Source organism: Meleagris gallopavo, chromosome 23 (assembly GCF_905368555.1).
Source record: "Meleagris gallopavo chromosome 23, MGAL_WU_HG_1.1, whole genome shotgun sequence".
NCBI classification, from domain to species: domain Eukaryota; kingdom Metazoa; phylum Chordata; class Aves; order Galliformes; family Phasianidae; genus Meleagris; species Meleagris gallopavo.
In genome coordinates, this window is record NC_139426.1 from 6,152,466 (window position 1) to 6,176,305 (window position 23,840).

The 23,840-nt window shown below is 53.3% G+C and overlaps 1 protein-coding gene across 9 annotated transcripts in view; it reads right to left on the reverse strand.

Annotated features, from left to right (window-relative positions):
• Positions 1-7,828: 7,828 nt before the first annotated feature.
• Positions 7,829-23,840, reverse strand: part of ZBTB40 (zinc finger and BTB domain containing 40) — a 48,335-nt gene continuing 32,323 nt past the window's right edge. For 6 of the 9 annotated variants that reach the window (XM_085242115.1, XM_085242116.1, XM_085242117.1 and 3 more), the window contains 3 exons: positions 22,093-23,341; positions 21,165-21,253; positions 19,865-21,030 (listed from right to left, as the gene is read on the reverse strand). In XM_085242115.1, the coding sequence (XP_085098241.1) occupies positions 23,150-23,341 (192 nt within the window). In that variant the 3' untranslated portion in view covers positions 19,865-21,030; positions 21,165-21,253; positions 22,093-23,149. Of the gene's footprint in view, positions 19,700-19,864; positions 21,031-21,164; positions 21,254-22,092; positions 23,342-23,840 lie in introns of those variants that run through there. The other 3 variants (XM_085242112.1, XM_085242113.1, XM_085242114.1) reach the window with 3 other exon arrangements.

The window sequence follows — 23,840 nt, forward strand, 5'->3', positions numbered from 1 at the left end:
TCCAGAAGTTTGGTAAACTACGAATACAGGAAATAAAGGCGGGGTTGAAGCACCCCCTGAGCTCTCTGACAATCACATCACAATCACAGTATTTGCTTTCTAGCAGCATTCTGCGTGCAAACAACAAAAAAATTACGCCTTGAAAAACCTGATTTATTTCGATTTTTTAAACACAACCAGAATCCTCTCCCCACCTCGCAGCGACGCCCCTCCAAGCCCACCACCACCGCCCCAAGTCGGCGTATACCAAAACCCTCTCATTTCCTCTCATTCCCACTAAGGAACAGAGCGTCCTCAAAGTCTTTTCACAACTGCAAAAGGATTTCCTCTGCCTTTCAGCGCTCTGCTTGCCCGCAGCCCCGACTTCGGCGTTGCCGCATTAGGGTTAGCACTGAATAAAGGCACGGATGAGTTTTACCTTTTTTTTTTTTTTTTTTTTTTTTTTTTTCTGTTTGAGCAGAGGGGCAATTAATGAGATTACAATCGGGAGATTAGCAGAGGAGATTGGCACAAACCCTCCTCGGCGCCGCGCGGCGGCCCCGGTTGCGGCGGTGAAGGGAAACGTTGGGTTTTCCCATCCTCCTCCTCCATCACCACCAGCGAGGATCTCCACCACCCGTGGCCACACTCCCTCTCCCCTCTGTTTGCACAAATCCCAAACCCCATCTTATTTATTATTTTTCTTTTCCAATTCTTCCTTTTTTTTCTCTCCCCTGCCACACGTTTTCCCTCCTCCCGCACGTTCAGCCATTTCGGAGGTGATGCTGCTCCATCCTCTACCTCCCACCATTCCCCACACTCCCTACATGCCCTAAAACCCCGTGGTCCCCCACTCATGTCAGCCCCACAGTGAGCGGGATCAGACCCAGCCCCACAGCGGGATGTGAAGTGCCATTTTCCAGCAGAAAACACAATTCTGTCACGCGCGCACCAAGCTCGAAATTGTGGCAATTTCTGCTCTTCCCATTCTGTTTCAACACAGCGAAGATATTTTGTTTTCTATTACTTAACTTTGATACGTGATGTCATGTAAAATATCACATGAATGTTTTCGCCTCTGCAACTCAGGGTATATACTCTCAATATCTCACTCTACTGCACTATTTCCGCATTATTATATGCATTATTATAACTTTTTTTAGATGCAAAGCAATATAACAATTTCAAATCAAATTTTTTTTTGAGTTTTTCCAGATGTTTCCCACTGAGTCCATTCAGTACCCTTCAGATTTTCTCTTCCCCACAAAATACCTGAGTTTTGTCTTTCAATCTATTTTGCAATGACCAGCACACCGAGCTATGGGAATTTCCCATAGACCTGCGATCCCCCCTTACTGCCTGCTCCCTTTCCCATGGTACTGACTGCAAAAAAAAAATATATGAGTAAATGCAATTAAAAAAAAAAATTAAAAAAAAAAAGCTTTGCAGGGAAGAGAAAGGCTTTGTGAGCTCATGGAGTTGAAGTTATGGTTATGGTTGTGGTTCGGGTTATGGTTGTGGTTCGGGTTCTGGTTAGGGATAATGATGGGGTTGGGGTTAGGTTAAAGTTATGTTACAGATTCAAGGTTAGGTCTAGGGTTCGGGTTAGGGTTGGGGTTAGAGTGAGGGTTAGGTTTGGGGTCAGGGCTGGAGTTAGGATTGAGTAACCATGTGTGATCATGGCCATGGCAAGCACCCTGGTTGCCCTGGCTGCGGGCATGTGCTGTATGGTTCTGTTTCTTTATGTTCTGATTTTTAGGTGGTTTTGTGTGGAGCCAGGAGTTGACTCTGTGATCCTTATGGATCCCTTCCAAATTGCGATTCTACAATTCTTTGAAGCCCAGCACAAGCAGGAGGCTGCAAGGCCATATCAGCCCTATGCCAGCGCAGTGCTGGCCTCAACCTGCAGCCCCACAGCAGCCCCAGTACAGACACTGTTGTCCTTCTGACCCAGTGCCCTGCACTGCTGTGTGCCACACAGCCAGCACTGTGAATGCTTCTCTGCCCCTTTGGTTGGGCCCAGCTGACACAGAATCTTTCTGTACCGCCATGGAGCCGTGCTCGGGGTCACGGAAATGAAGATATCTTGCCCGGCCCCCCCAACCCAGCCCCCATCTGCCGCATCCCCCCCAGAGCCCTGCATATCCCTCACCCCACACGTTAGCTTTCCTTTCCAAATATCCTGAGGAAAACCCCAATCTTTCCCACCTGGGTGCATACCCAGTTATCCCAGCAGACCCAATGAAACCCACCCCAGCACAGACATCATTACAGGAGGCCTTGACCCCGCTCACAGCACAGCCAGGACCCGCACTTTGCACATCTGCATTTTGCCTTTGCTTTGGGGCAGGAGCAAGGACAGCAGTAAGAGTAGGGGCAGCCGAAGGTCAGTGTCTAGCTCCCCACCCATGGCCAGGGTGAGACGAGGTCAGGCTGGCTGCTCTGCTCGGAGCTCCCTGTGCCAACGCTGGGAGCCTGGGGGAGCACAGGACCCTGAACATGGGGCAGCAGCATGGAGCAGGAGCTCGGGGGGCTGGGGTCCACTCCTCATCTCATAAACCCCATCTCCAGCAGCGAGAGCCTGAGGCAAGGGCAGGAAGGAAAGCCAGTGGGAAATGAGCAGAAGTGCCGGGATGCAGGGGTAGGAGTAACAGAGAGCTAAAAATGGGTAATACAGGTAAGGAAGAGATGACGGCTGGGAGGGGAGGTAGGGCTGCGTGTTGGAAGATGGCAGCAGGAAGCCAGCCCTGCGGGGCGCTGCAAAGGGCATGAGGCAGCCCGTGGGCCTCAGTGTGGCAGGAGGACATCAGAGCTGCAGCGAGGAGAAGGGAGGGATGCCACCACCATCACGGCAGGGACACCGGCACCGGGCTCGCTGCGGCTGTCGGGCGTAGCAGAAGGAAGGAAGGATGCTGCTGCCAGTGCCAAGGACACGCTTGGGAGTGGGAACGGCAGATCTCCGGGTGATGAAGATCAGCAGCCCTGGGAAGCAGTCACACCACTGCCAGCACGGAAGGAGACGAGCGAGCGGATGACAGGCGGCGGGAGCAGCGCTGCCGTACCGAGGGGGCCTGAGCCGGTGGTTGCAAGGCCAGCGTGGGCTGGGGCTGAGCCCAGCCGGGAGCCAGGTGCAGGCCTGTCAGCACCGACACCGAGATCCTGGCAGAGGGTCCCTGCCCCAATCCCTGCTTCCCACTTCAGAAGTTCGCAGCCCTTTCCCTCGCCGCAAGTTTCCCACCTGAGCCCTTGCAGCTCCCACCGCCCGCTCCCACACGCACCCCCTGCACAGCCCTCCCTCGCCCACCCCGCGGCCCCTCTGCCCCGCCAGCACACCTTGAGCTGACACGACAGCCACAGCTCAGCTGGTCTGCACGGTCCCGGCTCCCAGCGCAGCCACCCCTGCGTGCTGCGGCAGAGCCCTCGCGGGGGAAGGCCGGGCAGAGCTCCCAGGTGTTGCTGCAGAGATCGAGTCCTACCCAGCTCCGAAGTTTAGCCACAGTGCAGAAGATCCAGGAGCAGCAAACTCAGACAGGCAGGAGCCCAGCTCTGCTCCCCTGAGAGCAGGGAGAGGCTAAGACCAGCAGAGTGAGATTCTCCTGACCACAGACCCCGCTCACGCATCCAAACCCACGGCCACGCATCCCCCCAGACGCTGCCCCACGGCACCAGGGCCACCCCACGTCCTACCTTCACTGGTGGTGGCGGACAGGCAGGCAGCCAAAGCGATGACGATGGAGAGCGAGGACGTCAGGTCCCCCTGTGCCCATGCCATGGTCCGGCGGGGCCGCCAGCTGCGGGATGGGGCCGCCGCGGTGGTCTCGGCACCTTTGCGATCGAGCGCCCGGAGCTACGGCACACGCCGGCTCATGCAAAGGCACTTTGCGCACATTGCTCGCATCCACACAGGCGAGCGGCTCGGCGGGGAGGGCGCAGCCTGCCTGTCACCGCTCGCAAGCCAATGGGGTGGGTGGGCTCTGCAGCGAGCCCCCCTTCCCGCTCCGCACGCACACGCTGGACCCAGCCGGAGCATCCCGACCACGGGCTCCCGCTCCCCCCCGGCCATCCCCCCCGTCTCTCGATGCTGCTCTCCCTGTCATCCCCCCTTTTGCGGCTCTCGTCCGGCTGCTGTGAAAGCCGAACCTCCAGCCCGGTGCTGTGGCCGTGCTGCCTGTCCCAGCCCGGCCCGTGGGATGGAGGAGCTGTCAGAGGGGACGGAGTTGCTCAGAGGTTTCCCCTCCGGCTGGCAAAACAGGGGGCACAAGCTTGGTCAGGATCAGGCACAAGGGGAGGTGGGATTGCTCTTCAGTTCTGGTGCACCAGGAGGATGAGAACCCATTGCATGTGTTCCCCTCGCACATCCAGGGCCCGGGGGGACGGCCAAGCCCCTGCCTCTGTGCCACATCAGAACAGAGCCTGGGAGGACTCAGACCCCCAGCAGATCTCCCACCCAGGTGGGCAAAGGGGCCCTGCATGAGGTCAGGGCTGCCTGGGCATGAAGCATCTCCCTGCTGCCTGCAGGGCACCCCTCCTGCTTGGAGCTGCTGGCATTGCTGAGCCAGGTGAGCGCCTTGCTCAGCATTCAACACTCAGCATCTACCAGCTCCACTCCAGCTGCCACCACTGCTTCTCCATCCGACTGCTGAGCAGTCACTGATACCCAGCTATAATCACTGCAGTGTTGGCTCCCACCTGTGCCACCAGAGGTGTCCTTATCCACTCGTTCATGGCTGGGCAAGACAATCTGTGATCGTAGCTCTGGCCAAACTCATCCTACCAGGAGCCCCCCATGGCACTGCCAGCAGCCCCCTACCACTGCAGCCTGAGGGGCTCCCAGCTCATCTCACAGCCCAGTGCCAACAATTCCCCATTCACAGCAGCTGAGGATCGTGCCTGCAGGGACACATCCGCAGCACTCATCACCAGGACCTGGGAACGACCTGGCTCATCGGGTCCCTCCGGCTCATTTTCCCCTCTGGCAGCCTGGGAAAGCCATCCACCCGCAGACAGCACTGGAGAGGTCCTGTCATCAGTGGTATCACAGGGTGGGATCGCTGAGCAGCTCAGGACATGAGCTCTCCTGTCCCCCAGTGCCTCCCCAGCCCCAGATGTCTCAGCAATGTGGGTCCCCGTGGCCTCGCTGTGATGCAAACTGCCATGGCTGGGCCCCATTACAGAGCATAAAGGAGCTTTGCAGGAGCCAGCATGCCACAAGCCCAGAACTGGGGATTGGGAAACCCCTCCAAAGCATCACTAGAACTGAGGAGGTGTGTATGTGTGCAGCGCTGGGTGCAGTGGGGTGCTGAGTCCCAGCAGAGGACCATACTGTGCTCAGAGTGTCCTGAGTACAGCAGCACACGTGTTGTGAGAGTGGGAGCATTTGCATGCTGGAGCCTGCATTGCATGGGAGCCTGAAGGGGCATGGAGGAGGTCCAAATTTAATCTGACCCTTGGCTTTGCCTTCCTACAGCTCCTCATGGCCCCACAGCTCCTCATGGACCAACAGCTCCTTGTGGCCCTACAATTCCTCACTGCTTACAGCTTCTCATGGTCCTGCATCTCCTTCATAACTCTACAATTCCTCATGGTCCTACAGCTTTTCATGGCCCCATGTCTCCTCATAACCCCATGTCTCCTCATGACCCCATGTCTCCTCATGACCCCATAGCTCTTCATGGCCCACAACTCTTCATGGCCAACATCTCCTCATGACCCCACAGCTCCTCGTGGCCCTACAGTTCCCTCATGGCAGCCTTTCCCTTGATGTCTTCTGATGCCACTGGTGAGGGCCAGCCCTCAGCATCAGCAGTGACGCAGCATGACTGTGGGAGGCCCTTGACCAGCTGAGCAATCAGCCCCCAATTAATTAAGGTCAGGTCTGTGCAGGCCTGGTATGCCTTTCTTCCTTGCCATGCTGCGTATTAATATCCTTTAAATTAAAAATAATAATAATAATCTTATCATAATTTTTCCTCATTGAAGGAGATGGCTTGGAATTGGAATTGAGACAAACACAAGCCAGAAGCACCGGCTGCAGAAGGGGAGAGTTTAAGAAAGGCCTTTCGGTAATACCCATCGTTCCCTTATCAGCGAGGATATTAAACGTATTGAAATGCTAAGCAGCTCTTTAATGGCTGTCTCTGATTTTCATTAAACAAGCAAGGGATGAGCAGGAGGGAAGGGGATGCAGCACTCTTCTCTCTCTAAGAAATTCTGATTGCTGGATATTAATGGCATTACTGTTCTTTTATCCAGGAGCGCCGGGGTTGAGCTTGCCTTCTTGCCTATTTTCCATCTTGCTGAAGTGGAACGAAGTCCCGGCTCCCTAAGGTGGGTGCACAGTTGCTGCAGAGCTGGTAGGGACAGGGGCTGTATGTATATTATATAGCTGCAAAGCAACGTCCTCTTGGGCACCTTTGTGGTGAAGCATCTCCAAGCCCTGCCTCGTCGGTGCTGCCCACCTGGCTGCAGCTCCTCGTGCCTCGATGGAGCTCACGGACAGCCGGAGGAGGTGTAGGGCAGCCCGCTCTGGATTTCTCTGCAGACAACCCAAACAATTCAAACTTCAGCTTTGCTGTTTGAAAAAGCAGAGATGCACTAATAGTTAAGCCCCAGCGCTTCAAAGGCACGCCAGGAAACAAAGCCCATTAAGCAGGCGCTAAAATGGCAGGAGAGGCACAAGTACACCTCGTTGCTCTTGTTACCTCTCCTTTGCTTTGCAGTTTCTAGCCTGTGGCTCCATTCTGCACGGCCACCGAGGTCAAAGGCTGTGCTGTTATAATCGTATGCCTCCAGGAGCTGGGGCTTGAAAGCAGCCAAAAATATCCTAACGCTGCCCGTGGCACTGAGAGTCAGCAGCCACAGAGGAAGGACAGGCCGAGATGGGACCAGAGGCTGAAGTCTCACCCCTCTGTCCGGCGTGCATGGTGTGCACTGCAGACAGAGCTCACTGAGAGCTGCCGAAACTGCCAGCTGTATTACAGGCACTTTGTTTCTGCTGGAAGTGGAAATCTCAAAGAGACTTAATTATAGAGCCGGGCAGACGCGGGCGTAATCCTTTTGAAAGCCTACAATGAGACGCTCTCCAAAATTAATTTTGAAACTGCAAAATAACCAAACAAAGCTCCATTTGAAACAGGGTGAGTGATGGGTGGAACAATAGGGAGAAACATGGGAACACCCACAGCCACTTCAGAGCTCAGCCGGGGCTGCCCCTCTGCAAGGAGGGGGCACTGGGCAGGGATGAGCTGACAGTACAACTGCCCACTGCTCCAGGCACCCTGTTTGGCTCACACACTGTTTGGAATGCTGGGGGTGTGATTTCAGGGAGGGGACCTCTGTCTTCGTTATTTCACTGCCTTCAGAAATTTGGGATCAGGCCACCAACGTGCAAAAGTGGGGCTGGCAATGGTGAAGGATGGCACCAAGCCAAGGTCTTGGTGATTAGGGACGTGGTTTCGTGGGCAGTATTGGCAGCAGGTGGATGGTTGGATGGGATGATCACAGAGGTCTTTTCCAACCTTAATTATTTCATGATTCCGTGGTTCTATGATCTTCTTCTCCAGCCAGCACACAGTTTGGAGCCTGTCTCCTGCCCAGGAGTTGTGTTCCTTTGCGTGGGATGTTGGATGCAAGACTATTTAGGAAGAACTATCTCTGCTCTGGCTATAATACAAAGTCATAAATAACCTGCTTACCTCGGGTAACCTTGTAGAACTGCAGCCTAATTTCTTCAGACATGCACCTCTCCACCTTATTTCACTGAGATTTAACTCCCTGTGGGATGTGAGGGGTCAGTGAAAAGACCTTTGTTAGTTCAAGGGTCAACAGAAGATGAACAAACAAATTGAAATTGTGTAAAAAGCTCATATTTAATTAATACTGTCTCAGGAACTAATTAACAGATTCACTAGGAAATCGTCAGGAAAATAATCTATGTTCCAAGGCTAGGTGGCAAAGGGTCAGGGAGAACATGCTCTATATTTCACACGGAGAGAAGGGCTCAAAGCCAGCAATTTGGTGTAGATAAAACCCAGCCTTCACCCCTGAAATGGGGCAGCATTCTAGAAAGGACAAGGTGTGACCTCAGCATGGTCCTTGTCCTTTGGCAAAGCCAAGGTTGGACCTTACAGCATTACTGGGCAGCTCTATGACCTCTATGAGCTCTATGACAGCTAAGCTCCTGAGCTTAGCTGTGCTGACCAACTTCACATGTGGCATCAAGAGCCAGAGGCCAGCCAAGCCCTGCTCTGCCTCCAAGGGAGGACAGACATTGTCTCCTGAATGGGCATCTCAACCTGCCTAGGTACCAGCCCTTGGACCTCTTGTCTTCCCAGCCATCCTTAAGATCAATCTGCTCATCCATCTTTGTAACAGGGTGACCCAGGTCTCAACGTGCCCTAGGAGAGGATTTAAGGCATTGAATTTGATACTGAGGATTTCTCATCCCAGACTCCGTGCCCATGGTCCCCATCATCTGCCCATCCAGGAGGACATTCCCTAATATCTTTTGTTCCTTTGGTCCCCTGGTTACAGCATTTGTGTCTTGGGATATGGGTGATGCTGCCAGCAGAAACAGGATCTTCTCCAGTCAGTGGCACACTTGGGTCACATCCTCATATAATCAATAATCATTAAGGTTGGAAAAGTTGGACCATCCAGTCCAACCTCAACCCACCCCCACCATGCTCACTGACCACATCCCTCAGCGTCACATCTCCATGCTCCTTGCACACCTCCAGGATGTTGACCCCATCACCCCCCTGGGCAGTTTGTGCCAGTGCATCACCAGTTTTTGGGAGAAGAAATTGTTCTTCACAACCAACCTGAACCTCCCCTGATACAACCTGAGGCCATTCCCTCTCATCCAACCGCTGCTACCTGGAGAAGAAGCCAGCCCCCTCCCTGATCCCCACCATTGTCCAAAGAAGTGCCTGTTGATGAGATAATTTCTGGCTTGCTTTGAAATATACACCTTTAAAGCAAAGCAAGTTACCTTGGCCTTCAGATTTAAGCACTTGCCTTCTACAGCAGCACTATCCTGCACTCCTTTGAAGAAACCACCTGAGCTAATAACATGATCACCTTCTCCGTTATCCACCCTGCGCATCTGCTGGTGCTTGTGTGCTCCTGCATTTCTGCTTTCCTCCAGTACGCAGGGCGCTGATCCCACTGCTTATCACAGTGCATGCAGCTTCCAGGCGCTGCGTTGGCTTCATTCCTACTTTCAGATCTGCTCTCATCTCTGCCACGGGTCACTCAGGTGGTGTCAAGTGTTTTCAACCGTGTCCATGAAAGCGGCGTTGCTACTCACCCTTCAAAGTTGTCATTCTGGACAGGGTGACTTCTGCTGCCTTGCAAATTCTAATCGCTCTGCTTGGAGTTAGCTCTGCAACCAGCCCTCCCTGCCTCCATCTCTCTCTCCAGTCTCAGATCAGTCATGAGCTCTTCTGAGATTCCTCTTCCCTTTAGTGCTCCCAGATTAAAACTCTGTCTTTCATATGTTCCATTTTTTTCCCCAGCATCCCAATGTGCGTTGGATTTTTGTCCTGTGAGTCAACTGAAAGCTACCAGAGAAATCAAAGCTTCAGAACCAGCCAGTGCCAAAAATAAGAGTGCTGCCTTAGCACCCTCCCTTGCACTGCAACCTGTTGCTCACCCAATCAAGCTGCAGGCATCTCTGTCCACTGTAGGGAAGTAAGACTCAGTGATCCTTATGTGTCCCTTCCAATCTGGGATATTCTGATTCCAAAGGGAAGGAGCTCAGAGGATGGCTCAGTAGCGGTGATCACACCTGAGATTTGCACCCCATCCATAGAGAGAGTGGAGGTTGTTGCCCCCCAGCTTTCCCCAAGCTCTGTTTCATCTCGGCAGTGTATCCAATACCTTGAACAGGGAAGGTGGGCTGCAGGCTGGCGTTGGTGCCAAGGTGCTGCTGAGGCTGTGCACTGACGTGGCGAGGTGCTCAGAGGGGAGGTGAAAGGCTCTGACCAGAGAAGTAGAAATTATGTCTCCCTGCCCACTTGCAGTGCTGTCTTTAGCAGCAGAGATGCCTGTGACACGTCTGAGCCTGGGGAATTCCAGACCGTTTTTTTCCTTTGCTCATAACAAAATGCAGCTGCTCCGGAGACTGTTAAATGAAGTGGCTGAAGGTCTGAGTGCACCAGAAATGAGGAAACAGAGCGGAGTAGAGGACAGCTTTGGCACACTGGATGGGAGAGCTGGGTCCTCTTCTCTCCTTTATTTGCATGTTTACACCAGCCCTGCCTTCCCTTAAGGAAGCAAGGCAAGTGCATGTCCTGGCCAGGCCACCATTTCTCAGGCTCTTCCACGTCCTGAAGAAAGTAATGCCTTTCCCCTGTCCATGTGTGGTCAAAAAATACTTTTCTCAAAGACTTCGCAACTACTTTATGTGTAGCAGAAGAGAGGAGCTGAGGACAGCCCACATCCAGGGGTGACAGATGTCCTAAAGCCCTAAAGCTCCAGCAGAGCTGATTTCAGCTCAGCATGAAAGCGCTGCAGTGGGTGCTGCTGTGCGTGGGGACAGCAAGAGAAAACAAACAGCTTAGACTGAAATCAGAGCTGTGATTTGGGATCAGTATGAATATCCCTGCGGTTCCAGGATTATCTTCAGTCATCGCAGCCTGTTCCACTTTAGCCTAAATCCGACGACCTTGCCTCGAAGGCAGTTCCCTGCTCTGATGGGAGCACGGATGAGTTGGGCAGGGAGGAACCCCCACTCTTGGTTGTTCCATGGGCAGAGCACGCAGCCTTCTGCAGCCCAGCAATGCAGCGCTGATGCACTGAGGTCTGGTGCATCGCAGGAGAGGAGGAATCCACAGGCTGCTGCACAGTGCACAGGTGCATGCCAAGCACTGAACCAAGCTGCAGAGGGATCTGCGGTAGGATTTGGAGCCAGGTTGGAAAAGACCTGGAAGATCATCCAGTCTGCTGACCACCAATAGTGCCTACGAGGCAGGAGATGCAGGGCGCGGCGTGCTGCAGTGGGGCAGGGGATGCGGGGATGGGGGACGTGGCACTGTGAGCCCGTAGCGTTGCGTGAGGCCGCTGCAATGCAGCCTGGCCCTGAGCAAACTGCACGCAGCTGCTGCGACTGCCGGCCCTCCCGCTGGGCACCAATCTTCATCTCTTTGAAATAGGCATTAAAATACATGAGCCACACTCTCTGGCCAGGGCTCCCAGCACTGGATAATTGCTTCTTAAGTGTTTTCTAAATGCAAACTGCATGTCATTCTTACCACCGCTGCCACCTCCCCTGCACTCAGCCTTTGATCTCCTTCATGTCATGACAATATTGCAATTACCCCGTCAGTGTCCGGACGTGGTGGTGCTCCTGGTTGGAAGGCCACGAAGGCCTGAGAGTTGTCCCTGAAGCGCGATGGCCAGGGCCCAGCCTGGTGAGGGATCCAGGTGAGCATTTAGGAGCTAAGGGAGAGGATTTGCTGCTGCAGATGTCAGCAAAATGACAGGGACAGACTCCTTAGTGGGGCCTGTTGTGATGGGACAAGGGGAAATGGTTTCCAACTAACGGAGGGGAGGTTTAGATAGGACGTAAGGAAGAAGTTTTGTGCAATAAGGGTGGTGAGCTACTGGCACAGGTTGCCTGGAGCAGTGGTGAATCCTCATCCCTGCAGACAACCGAGGTCAGGCTGGACGGGGCTCTGAGCACTGATGGGGCTGTGGGTGTCCCTGTTCACTGCAGGGAGGTCGGACCAGATGGCCTTTAGAGTCCTCCCAACTCAAACCATTCTATGACTCCATGATTGTGTCTCTTCTTCCCCAGCCCAAACCTCTGCATGTCCGTGAGCCATGCTGCCCCGTGCTCATGCCTGGGTCTATAGCATGGGGCCAGGAGCAGGGTCCCGGTGTTCTGCTGGGAATTGAGGTCCCACTGGAGCAAAGCACCAAGGGTTCCTGGGCTGGCAGCATTCTCATAGAACTGCTCTCAAAGCCCAAACAAGCTGGGGAAGGCAGCCAAGGCAGTCCCGGGAGAGCCCATCCCTGCTCAGGAGCAGCAGCACGTCGGAGCCTCTTTGTTGTCTGCTGACAGTGACGGGCCCTGTGGAGGAGCTGCTGCCAGCACAGAGCTGCTGATGGGAGACCGGTTCAGGTGCACCAAGGGTACCGTGCAGAGAATCAGTCATTGAATGGTTTGAGTTGGAAGGGACCCTAAAGGCCATCAGGTCCAACGCCCCTTGCAATGAACAGTGAATAATTAATCAGTGCTCAGAGCCCCTCCAGCCTGACCTTGGGTGCCTGCAGGGATGGGGATCCACCACTGATCTGGTCAACCTGTGCCAGTGCCTCACCACTCATTATAAAAAAATACATCTTTATATCCCATCTAAATGGTCCGTGTATGCAAAGAACAAATGCTTTGGAGAAGTTGCACCTCCCCAGAGGGCTTTTCGTGGGGATGCAGAGTTCAGCTGGGCTGATGCAGATATCCAGAAGCATTGAGTTGGGGCAGACATGGTGTTCCTGGGAGCAAAGCCTGGTTGGTAGCTGTGGTGGCTGTGGCTTTGGTTTATCGTAAGGCATTTGTTGGTTTGGGTTCTGCAACAAGCCAGACTAAGCCAATTTAAACCCAGGATGCTGAATTAAACCCTTCCCTGCTTCCAGCCCCACAGTGCTGCCTACACCCTGCTTCCCATCTGCTGCTGATGGTGGTGCTGCACACAACCGCATGGATGCTGGTGGCATTGTGCTGCTCCTTGCCTTGTCCCACTCTGCCCTGAGGGGGGGTCTCAGGGTCGGAGAGCCATACGGGGGCCATGCTGCCCTCCAGCCCACCCCCAGGTTGCACAGACATGAGTACAAACCTGCACACTCACCGTGTGCAAGCCATTCTCTGCTCCTTGTCCCCATCCATTTGCAGCCTGCCCTGCCGTGGCCATGGCAGCAGTCTGTATGTGTAGGTGGAAGAGCCACCCGTCGTCAATCTGTCCCCTCATCCATCCTGCAGACAAGTAGCTGCCTGCCTGGCAGATAGCACCGGGAGGGCTGCTGCTCCCTGCCAGGGACTGCTAAAGAGCAGCTCCCATATCGATTGGCCCCGTCACTGCTTGAGGGATGGATGCATGGGAAGGGATTCCGGCATTAGCAGTCTGTGCACGTGTTGGCCATACCAAAGGGCACCAAGGCCTCCATCCCTAGCAAGGACAGCAGGGTTTGGGGTTGGGGTTGCACTCAGCAATGCCTGCTGTACTATAGCAGAACAGAAGGATGGTTGAGAAGGTGGGAGAAGAAGATGATGACTGCATAACGAGATCTGGGTGAGCTTTGAGGTATTCCATGGCATGAAGGCTATTGGAGGATGAGTGGATGGGTGGATGGATGGATGGATGGATGGATGGATGGATGGATGGGTGGATGGATGGATGGATGAATGGGTGGATGGATGGATGGATGGATGGATGGATGGATGGATGGATGGATGGATGGGTGGATGGATGGATGGATGAATGGGTGGATGGATGGATGGATGGATGGATGGATGGATGGATGGATGGATGGGTGGGTGGATGGATGGGTGGATGGGTGGATGGATGGATGGATGGATGGGTGGATGGGTGGATGGGTGGGTGGGTGGATGGATGGATGGATGGATGGATGGGTGGGTGGGTGGATGGGTGGATGGGTGGGTGGGTGGATGGGTAGGTGGATGGATGGGTGGATGGATGGATGGATGGATGGATGGATGGATGGATGGATGGGTGGGTGGATGGGTGGGTGGATGGGTGGATGGATGGGTGGGTGGATGGGTGGGTGGATGGATGGGTGGATGGATGGATGGATGGATGGGTGGGTGGATGGATGGGTGGGTGGATGGATGGGTGGATGGATGGATGGATGGATGGATGGATGGATGGGTGGGTGGATGGGTGGGTGGATGGGTGGATGGATGGGTGGGTGGATGGGTGGGTGGATGGGTGGGTGGGTGGATGGATGGATGGGTGGATGGGTGAGTGGGTGGGTGGGTGGGTGGGTGGATGGGTGGATGGCGGAGGAGGATGGCTGAGGCCGCACTGAATTTTTTCATAGGAAACACTGATTTGCTGATCTCAAAGCTGTCAGTATGAAATGGCTGGCTTGGACAAACATACCTCTTTGAAAAACAAATACGGATTCATAACTCTCCACATTTTGAAAGTGACCACTCTGGATGTTGTCAGAAAGCAAAAGTTCAGGATCTCTTCCTTTAGAGCTGGGCTCTGCTTTGACAGAAATGGTTTTAAGCTAAAGGACAGGAGATTTAAAGTCTGATTGTATGACTGACAGATAAGCATTGGTTCCACTTCTGGTACATTTCCCAGTACTCTGAGATGGAAAACTCCCTCACAGTTCTTCACGTTACAGCTTTTCCACTCACCTGCCCTCTGGATGGCTGCATCTCTACAGTGGAGTCAGCTCTTTTTGTAGGGCACTGTAGGACCTGGCCTTTAGTTTGGGGCCCACCAGCAATAGAATTGAGACAAGGCGCACTGGTGGCCCATCCGGGGAAGGGTAGTCCTGGAGATGTCAAGAGTGGAAGCCATGGTTTCATTCTGTCAGTGCAATGGAAAAGGGCTCATCTGAGCATTGTAGATTTGGCCAGTGTGGAACCAACTGTGGGGAGGGAGATCCTCCAACCACTGGTGGAAGTATTTGGGTGCTATTTCTGCTATGTGGATGGATATAGCTGCTTCTGGAAGGAAAGCAGTGACCCAGTATGTGCAGTGGCCATGGATGATGGGTTGATGGTAGGACTTATCCTAGTGATCTTTTCCAACCTCAATGACTCTACGATCCTATGATTCGCCTTTACCTTCAACATCAAGCTCTGCAACAGCCTGCTTTCTCCTGTCAATGGGCAATATATTTATCTCTGCAATGGGAAAATAAGACCTACGCACTTTTTCACCTGCCCCCTCACTCATGCAATGCTGAGCAGGAGGGCAAACCCCAGCAGTGCTGCCAGACTTCACTCCAGGAGCACAGCCATCCTTCACAGCAGACCCACAGCAGAGAGCATGTCAGGGAGAGGTGAGCACATGCCTCCCTCTGCCCAGCACTGACTGAGCTGCTCATTAATCCTCCAAGAGAGTACCGCTCCTTTCCTGGTACCATTAAAGTGACCTTCATTTTCTAGTTCTGCATTAGCATTTATGGTGCAGTCATTCAATTTCTGCCCTGTGGGGCATGGGTTCATCACTACCACACCGAGGCTGGTGCCAGACCCTAATGGATGATAAACCTTTCCATGAACACCAAGAAAACAGACACTGGTTGGCTGCTGCAACAAACCCTTTTTTGAGCAAGGTGTTGGAGAGATGTTCTTCCTCCCTTCCTATCCCTCCAATAAAACCTCTCTGCTCTCTGATAGCAACAGCCCATGGCAGAGGAGGAGGATTTCAAGGGCATAAAACCCCTGGTTGAAGAGAAACTCTCCAGAAGATGCCTGGAGCTGAGGACATCCAACACAAAGACATTCCAATGGGCAGCAGCATGGCCCATGATCTCAGTAAGCAGGATCACGAGAGATCACCTCATAATGGCACCAATGTCTCTTTGTCACCACTTGAGGAGACGACCACTGATCAACGCCCCCACGCCATGCAGTCTCCCATTGAGGCTTTAATGGCTTTCCTTCATTTTGAGCTCATTGGTGAGATCTTGTCTCAGTAAAAGCAAACAGGTCTAAACAAGCAGCCTCACCTCCCAGTGTGTGCTGTCCACTGGCCAACGTGTCTGCAGGGTGCACACATTCCCATTCCCTCCATCCACTCCATATCACAACCCCCTGTGATGCACAGGGACACAATGCCCAAACCTCTCTGCTTGCTGATGGAATGCTCAGGTTCTGCTTCAGGGTGCCCACCCCATCCAAAAACTCGGGTGTTGGACCAAGGCTGGCAGATGCAGCCCATCACCAGGAGCCAGGCAAGACCTGAGGAAAATGCTTCTGCTGCTGACCCACCCTGAACCTCTCTTGGAGCTGTGTGAGATCCTGAAGGCACAATGCGTGACGATGCAGGAGTGCACATGATGCCACTCAAAGTCCCACCTCATCAGCTCGGTTATGACTGGAATAGCTCAATCCACTAGCAGCTGGCGTGGAAAAACTGCTGTGCAGAGATTTTGGGGCAGGCAGGCGAAACTGGGTGCTGAGATGGGTGGTGGGGTTGGGGGAGGGCCCATAGCAAGCAAAACACTGTGCTCAGCTCCTTGGGGAGGGCAGAATGGTGTCATGCAATGGGGAAGGGGAGAGGAGTGAAAAGGGAAAAGGGAAGGGAGAACGGAGATGAGTAACAGAGAAGACAGCACTCATCCTCAGGGCCAACATTCTTGGGCAGATACCTGGGTTGGGCTGAACTGGAGCTGGACATCAACCCGGTTTTGTTCATGCTGGGAAATATTTGCTAATAGGAGATGCTCATTCACCTCCATTGGTTGGTGCCCCATCCCTGCAGGCACTCAAGGTCAGTCTGGAGGGGCGCTTAGCACTGCTGGAGCTGAGGGTGTCCCTGCTTATTGCAGAGGGTTGGAGACCAGATGGCCTTTAGGGTCCCTTCCAACTCCAACCATTCCATGACTCAACGATGTTTCTACGATTCTATGCCACAACCCTTCCTGTGGCCACCACCCCACTGCAGCCAGCCACTGCTCCTTGGCCAAGCTAAGACGGACCTCCCTCATCATCATCAAACTAGTTCCACTAACGAGGCAGCTCCTCGTTAACACGGGCTCACAATGCGCAGCCAGGAGGTTGGCTTGGAGGGCACGGGGACATGAGGACAGCTCTGCCTTCCCCCTGAGCATCAGCCCAGCCCAGTTAATGGGAAGCTTTGAAATGACCCTTTCATTGATCCTAATGCAATCAGAGCTTGGTCTTTGTGCGGGAGCAAACTGCCTCTGCTCCTCGGAAAGGCAGCATTGTGCCGTCTCTCGCACTCCCGTATGCTAATACACCAACTCCCTGCAATTTCATTTTCAACAGGGACTAATTTAAAAGAAATGACCGGCCTGCCAGTGGACTTCAAAGATATCTTTTGATGAGTTTTAGCAGCTTCAGCGAAACTCTAATTTGAATTTCAGTGGCCGCCGTGTGATTTTCTCGGTGACAGTTAAGAGAGATGACAGCAGCAGCTCCATCTGTCATTGGAGCCTCTTCTCGTCCCTCTTTTCGGCGATTTGTTACAGAGGGGGGGAAGGAGAGAGGGGAAAAGTTGAAACTGAGGGCGGTGGGATTTGGGTGCAGGAAGGGAAGGGCTGTGGGGTGGGTGGGAGGAAACGGCAGGTTTGGGGGAAAATGGCCAATTTGAGGCTCGTGCATCAAAATCTGTGTACGGGAAGCTCCGTGCTGACCCTGCACGCCTACACACGTGGCTTCAGATCCCTTTTTGGTGGTTCAGTGCATTCTGGAGAGGCAATGCAGTATCAGTGCCACAGTCAGCTTGGGGTCGTGGCCAGGAATGGGGTAGCACGTCACCTCAGACCCCACAGTCACAGATCTGAATGCCAGCGCTGCTGAAGGACAGAGGTCAGGGCACCAGGGGAAGCCAAGCAGTGGGGCCAAGGATGGGATACCTTCACCGGCCCAAGGGCTTGTCCCCTTCTTGCAGGGAGCCCAGGTGACAGAAGCTGCTTGGGGCACTGGAGTGGCTGTCAATCCCACCCTAAGCCCCACGAGAGCTGACTGGGATGGTCTCTGATGTCCTTTCCAACCCAACCACCCATGGTTCCATGGTCTTTGAGGTCCCTCCAACCCATACATCTATGGTCCCATAGATGCCCTGCGCACATTACATCCTCAAAGAAGATGGCAACGCAAGGGATGGCGTGAGGAAAACCTGCAAAAAAGGCAAAGAGAGCAGATCCCACCCTCTGCAGGGACTCAAGGCAGGCGGCGGGCTGCGGGTCCCTGCTGTTCCCTTTGTCTCTTGCAGCAAAGAGAGGGGCCGGTTGTCCCTAAGCCCATCTGACAGCGTCACCGGAGCGCTCCCGGAGCCACTCGTCACTCTGAGCCCCGCCATGAAATCGCTCCGACGTTAGGCACTTCCTAATAAAGCTGTCACAGACACCCCATTATCTCCTGGCCCAGCCCCCTGCCCTCTGTTTAACCAGATAATCCGCTTTTTAAAGATACACTTTCCTCTGGTGCCTCAGCCCTATTCACAATGCGGGTGTCTGCAGTCCTCATCCACCCTTTTGTCCCCAGCCCTGGGAAATTCCCCGTTCCCCACTGTGGCTGTGTTCTTTCCACCAGATGGGCTGTGGGCTGTGTCGGGGTTGTGTGTTTGGGGTGGAAGGGACCTTAAAGATCATCCAGCTCCAAGCCCCTGCTGGGGGCTGGATGCCCTACAGGGACTGTGGGTCTCTGTGAGGTGCTAGGATGGCTATGGGGGAGGTTTATTGGGCTCCAGGGGGTCCTTGAGGGGCTACAGGGCAGCCACAGGGGCCTTGGGGGGAATATGGGGGCTATGAGGGACCTGGGGGGGTTCTAGGTGGTCTGCTGCAGGGCTGTGGGACAGCTGCAGAATGGCTATGGGGTACTGGGGGGATATGGGGATCCTATGGGGAGATATGTGGTCCAATCCCCATAGTGGAATTGGAAGGTGCAGATCCCCAGCTGCACCATGGTGCAGTTGTACAGGATCTGGGAGGCAACGTGGAGGTCAGGGAGGATATGGGGGGATAAGGGGCTCTGGGGGGAGGGAAGTACAGGGGTCTACAGGAGTCCTGGGAGGGATTATCAGGGTCTTGGGGGTGAATACTGTGGAGGTATGGGGCAGCTACATGGGTCCTGGGGGGTCTCTGGGGAGTTATGTGTGGATTATGGAAGTCATTATGGAAGTCTATAGGAAAGGGGAGAGGAGAGAAGAATACATGGCAGTATGAGACTATAGGTGGCTATGGGAGTCCTAGGAAGTTCTATGGACACCTGGAGGATCCCATAGATCCCCCCAGCCCCAGTGTGGGGGGAGGGGGGCTGGAAGGCACAGATCCTCAGTTGCACCATGGTGTGGTTGTACAGAATCAGGGGGCATTATGGGGTCAGGGGGAGCTATGGTACAATCAGTACAGTCCCACCACCAGCTGCATGCAGGGGAGAAATAGCCCTTGCTGGGTACCATCCTGCCCCATAGCTGCCCCACAGACCCATACCTAGGAGGAATTAGTTTTACCCCAAACAAAGCTGGTTATATGGCCACACTGAGGTCAAGACATGGGGTTATAGATCACATGAGGGTCATGCAGGGTCACAGAGTTATGGGGTTACTTGGGGTTATGGGGTTACATGGGTTTATGGGTCACAGTTATAGGGTCATACAGAATGATGGGGTTATATGACATGGCCAGAGATGACATGGGATCAGAGATCACAGAGTTATGGGGTCATATGGTGTTCAGAGGGCATCAGTGGGGTTATGGGTCACACAGGGTTGTACAGGGTTATGGGGTCATATCAGGTTATGGGTCATGTGAGGTTATGGATCAGCACCCACCTTTGGGCTACAGGGACCTCCAATCTCCTTTCAGTAATAAATCAATAAAGACACTCCAACACCACCTCACATCCTCCACTTTTTACCCTAAACTGCTTCCCACATTCCCCCATAATCACCCATGTTCTCATACCCCCACATCTCCCACCTTCTTCTCCTTGGGGTCTCCTCCTTGGGGATATCCAAATCCACCCAGACATGCGTTGGGCACAGCTCTGGCAAAGGGGAAAGGGGAGGGAATAGAGAAAATGGGGCGGGGATTGGGGTTACTGGGAATTTGGGGGGGGGGAAATGAGGGAAACTGGGAGAATAAGGTGAATGGGGATATTGCCAACCCATCCCAACATGCCCACTGCCCACATCATGGAACCATAGAACCATTAAGTTTGGAACAGATCTTTGAGATCACCCATTCCAACCCCAACCCATCCCACCATGTTGGCTGACCATGCCATGGAAGCACAGGATGATGAAGGCTACAGGAGGGTTGGGATGGGCTCAGACCAACAAGGGACAATATTTTGGGATCTGCATTTGGGATTTCAACAGAATTCACCGCTCTCAAAGTTCACTCCTGTGCAGTCAAATCAAAGCATGCTGCTATAAATCATTAATGCACTCCCGCGTTGCGACGAGGCCGGAACGTTTTAATTACTGAATAATGAAGCTAACGCTCACAAATCTCAACTGCCTCCTTCTGTGGGAGAGGAAAGCTTGAGACTGGACAGGACCTACGGCTGGGGGGCCACCAGCAGGGACTGCCTGTTGCAAGAAATTTTTGCGTAGGAAGCAAAGGATGGTCACCTCTGGAGCATGGGACAAAGACCCCGAGCACGCTGGACCAGCATGGCTAATCCTACTCCTCCTTGATTTTCCTGAAGGATGCTCAGGGAGAAGCCAGATGCATGCAGCTGGGCTCTCATTACACTACATGCCCCAGCCTGGGTGACCACATGAGGATCCCAAATGGATATAGCAATAGTAACACACTCTTCCTCTCCTCCAAAGCTGAAGACAAGCCATGCCAACCACGCAAAGCCCCAACCCTGCACCCAAGGCCCCACCAGAAGCATTGTTCCTTCCAAATTTGTTTGTTTGGACTTCCAATAAAACCCTGACAGCATCCCACGCTTAGGGGAGTGCAGAATCTCACAACTTACCCCGGCTGTGTGCAAGGACAGCAGCCACTGTGTGTGTTTAACAGACCCACAGAGATGTGGCAGATAGCAGAGGATTATCTGGGTTAGCCAGGGAGAGAGGGGCTGCAGAGGGATCTCACTGCTAACAGAAACCCATCTTGCTGCAAGGGAAACGTCGTGTTGATAAATGGAAACTCGCGTGCGCCGCAGGGATCCCCCGACCTACTCCTGTGTATGGCCAAATCCACTGTGATCTGTGAGCAGGCTGGAAAAAGCTCCCGTGTCACCAGACTAAATAACAGCAGCCGGGGGATGCTCTGAGAGCAAGCGATGTCGGGTTCGATGTGCAGTGGGTGAATGTGCCAAGGAGAGGGATGCTGTGGAGTGGTGGCATATGGCCACGGCTTCTGTGGGCAAAAAAATAGGCGGATTTGCATGTCAGGGAGAGGCATGGTCATGCCTGACAGCAGGTTGGGCACTGCTAGAGGGGCAGGGATTATCTCTGCAGGCAGCTGGAATCCCACGGCACAGCTCTGCTCACCTGACTGAAGCCAGGAGGAGAGCAAGCTCCGTCTCATGGAGGACGCCTCCATCTCTCACAACAAGCTGAGGGGTGAAGCTCCCATCTACCTGAAAAATAAGAAAAATAACACATTTATTTCTATTTCATGCTCACAAGGGGGATGCGCACCAGGCCATCCCACCTGCTCCCTCCCCCCCCTTGTTTACAAGAGCTTCTGAGAGGCACAGAGAACCCCAGAGCAGGCTTCATGACAAATGTGTGACCCATGGGTGCTCTCCAGCCCTGTCCCTTTCGAAACAGCGATCCAATGGTGGTACACCATGCCTGCACGCCTCCTAAGTGCTAGCTCAGCTCACCAGGTTTGCCTAAGCCTGATTAGAAGGCAGGATGCATTTCCTGCTCGGAGGAATCACAAACGGAGCAGGGGAGGCAAAGTGGAAGCCGTGTGCTACAGCCTGGCTGGAGATGCAAGAGAAGCAATTACTGCTTTAACACAGGGCATGAGGAAGCACTGGGACTCTCAGCACCAAGGCAGCGGACTGCAGGCGGATTAGAGGCATTAAGTGCTGCTGGAGAGGTGACCGAGCCCTCTCCATTAGCCAGCCAACCCCTTCATTACAAAAGGTTACGGAGCCCATCTCCCAGGGACTCACTCTGCTCTCTGCAACTGATATTCAGTGCTCCTGCCACCACCACCCCTTGTTCCTGAGCAGGGCAGTGGTACCACGTTACAGATGGGCTGGGTGTTAAAAATAATAAATAAAGAAGCTAATCCCAGAACACAGGATTTGCACGCGATGACACTGGGGCTGTGCCACACTGCGGCACCCCGTCTGCTTCCCAGTGCTCTGCAGTGCTCGGGATGGGCATTGGGTTGGGACAGTGGTGCAGAAAGCAGGTTAACCCAAAGTGCCACCAATTAACGCACGAGGACGAACAAACCCACCTCCCTCGTTAATTGGTGTGGTTAAAGAACCATTGGATGGTGCTCTCCAGGGTGACCTCACGCTCCAGCCTGACCTGAGTGCAGGGTGCCAGCCTCACTGCTTCACCCCATCTGTGTTTTAGCCCCTCCAGCTCCAGGCTCTTCTTCATGCAGCGATTCGCAGGGCCTGGGGCTGAGCTTCAGCCTGGCAGGAGCTGATGGAGCACAGTGCAGCAGGGCTGGCTCTCGGCGGAGCAGACACCTGTCCGCTGGCACTACTCAAGACCTTGAGCACCATCTCCTGGTCATTCCTGATTTCAGTGGGAGTGACACTTCCTCCTTTCTGCCGTCACAGCAAAGCCCTGGGGACAAACCACATTCCTTGCTGTTTGCTTCCACTCTTCGAGCTGGAACGGGAATGACCGACTATCACGCTGTCACAAAAACCTCCTGGAAAACTTCAATCTGTTCATCCTCTGGGCTGTGTGATGAAGCAGGCGCTGCTCACCGCAGGGCTGTGGCAGGGATCACCGCTCCGTATGTAAATATTGCAGTGGCAGAGTTCAACCTTTTGGCATTAGGGAAAGGAAGATAAATGCTACCGGTCCCCTCCGAGCCGCAGGAACTCTGCATCTATCTAATTGCACTTCATAATGGATTCAGCAAACCATTAATTATCAGATTATATTTTAGGAAACTGCAGATTAAAAAAAAAAAAAAAACTTGATGAAATTTTAGTCTTAAAGGGGCCAGTGTGCTGCAATGAATGTTGCATCCTCCCAGCACCGAAGAAGCTTTACAGCAGGTACATGAATGCATTCTGCAAAGCAACATCCCATGTGCTGCTCTGAGACACAAATAGCTTTGTTAGTGCCTTATGAATGTCTACAAACCTATTCAGTCTTTGCTGCACATCATTTCTTTTGTCAGGGTCAAATACATATTGGGTTGCTTTCCCCAAAATACAAATAAACATCCCAAACCTGAACCTCCCTTGTCAGAGCAGCATGCCTAGGTATGGCTCCGGAACCAGTCCAGTGCACACCAGGTGCCACAAATGAGCACCCACTGCTCATTATCACTTGGTTTCTTCACAAATCAGAGTGACTTTGTCATCAAACAAATCCTCCATAGACACCGTCACCAGCTCCGAACCAGCTTGGCTTGCTTGGGATTCAGGCAACGTCACAAAGACTTGGGAGCCAGTGAGCTGGGCCTCATCAAAAGAGATGATGTGTTCTGCTGCTCCTTGCTCTGACGTCTGAATCACCTGTGTGCAAGATGAACTGAGTCAGACAATGCACTGCTTTCCTTGTGGTCGCTTTGCTGTGCACATCTTTCCCAGCCCAGCTCCTGTAGTAACATTCAGCTTCACACTGCAATTACAATAGGCTTGAGGCTAATGGTAAACTCCAAAGCTCCAAATATCAGTGATGCAAAAGAGAAAATGGAAGAACCATTTAAATATTTACCTCCATAAAATTGCTATAATTTAGCTCCATAAGCAGTCATAGACGATAAAGATACTATGATTACACACTAGAGGAATGGCAGCCCAGGGAATCCCACATACTGGGCTCCTTCATGCAAGGAGCTAATCTCCACTGATGGCTGAAATATTACATTTGTCACTGGGAGTTGCAGTCTGCAAGAAAGAAAGCATGGAGGGGAAGGAATATGAATGATGGTGGTGGGAATCCAGGTGGGTTGAGGTCTTTGCCCTATCCCACTCAGACTGCAAGTGTTGCAGCATCTTCCTTGAGCCCTCC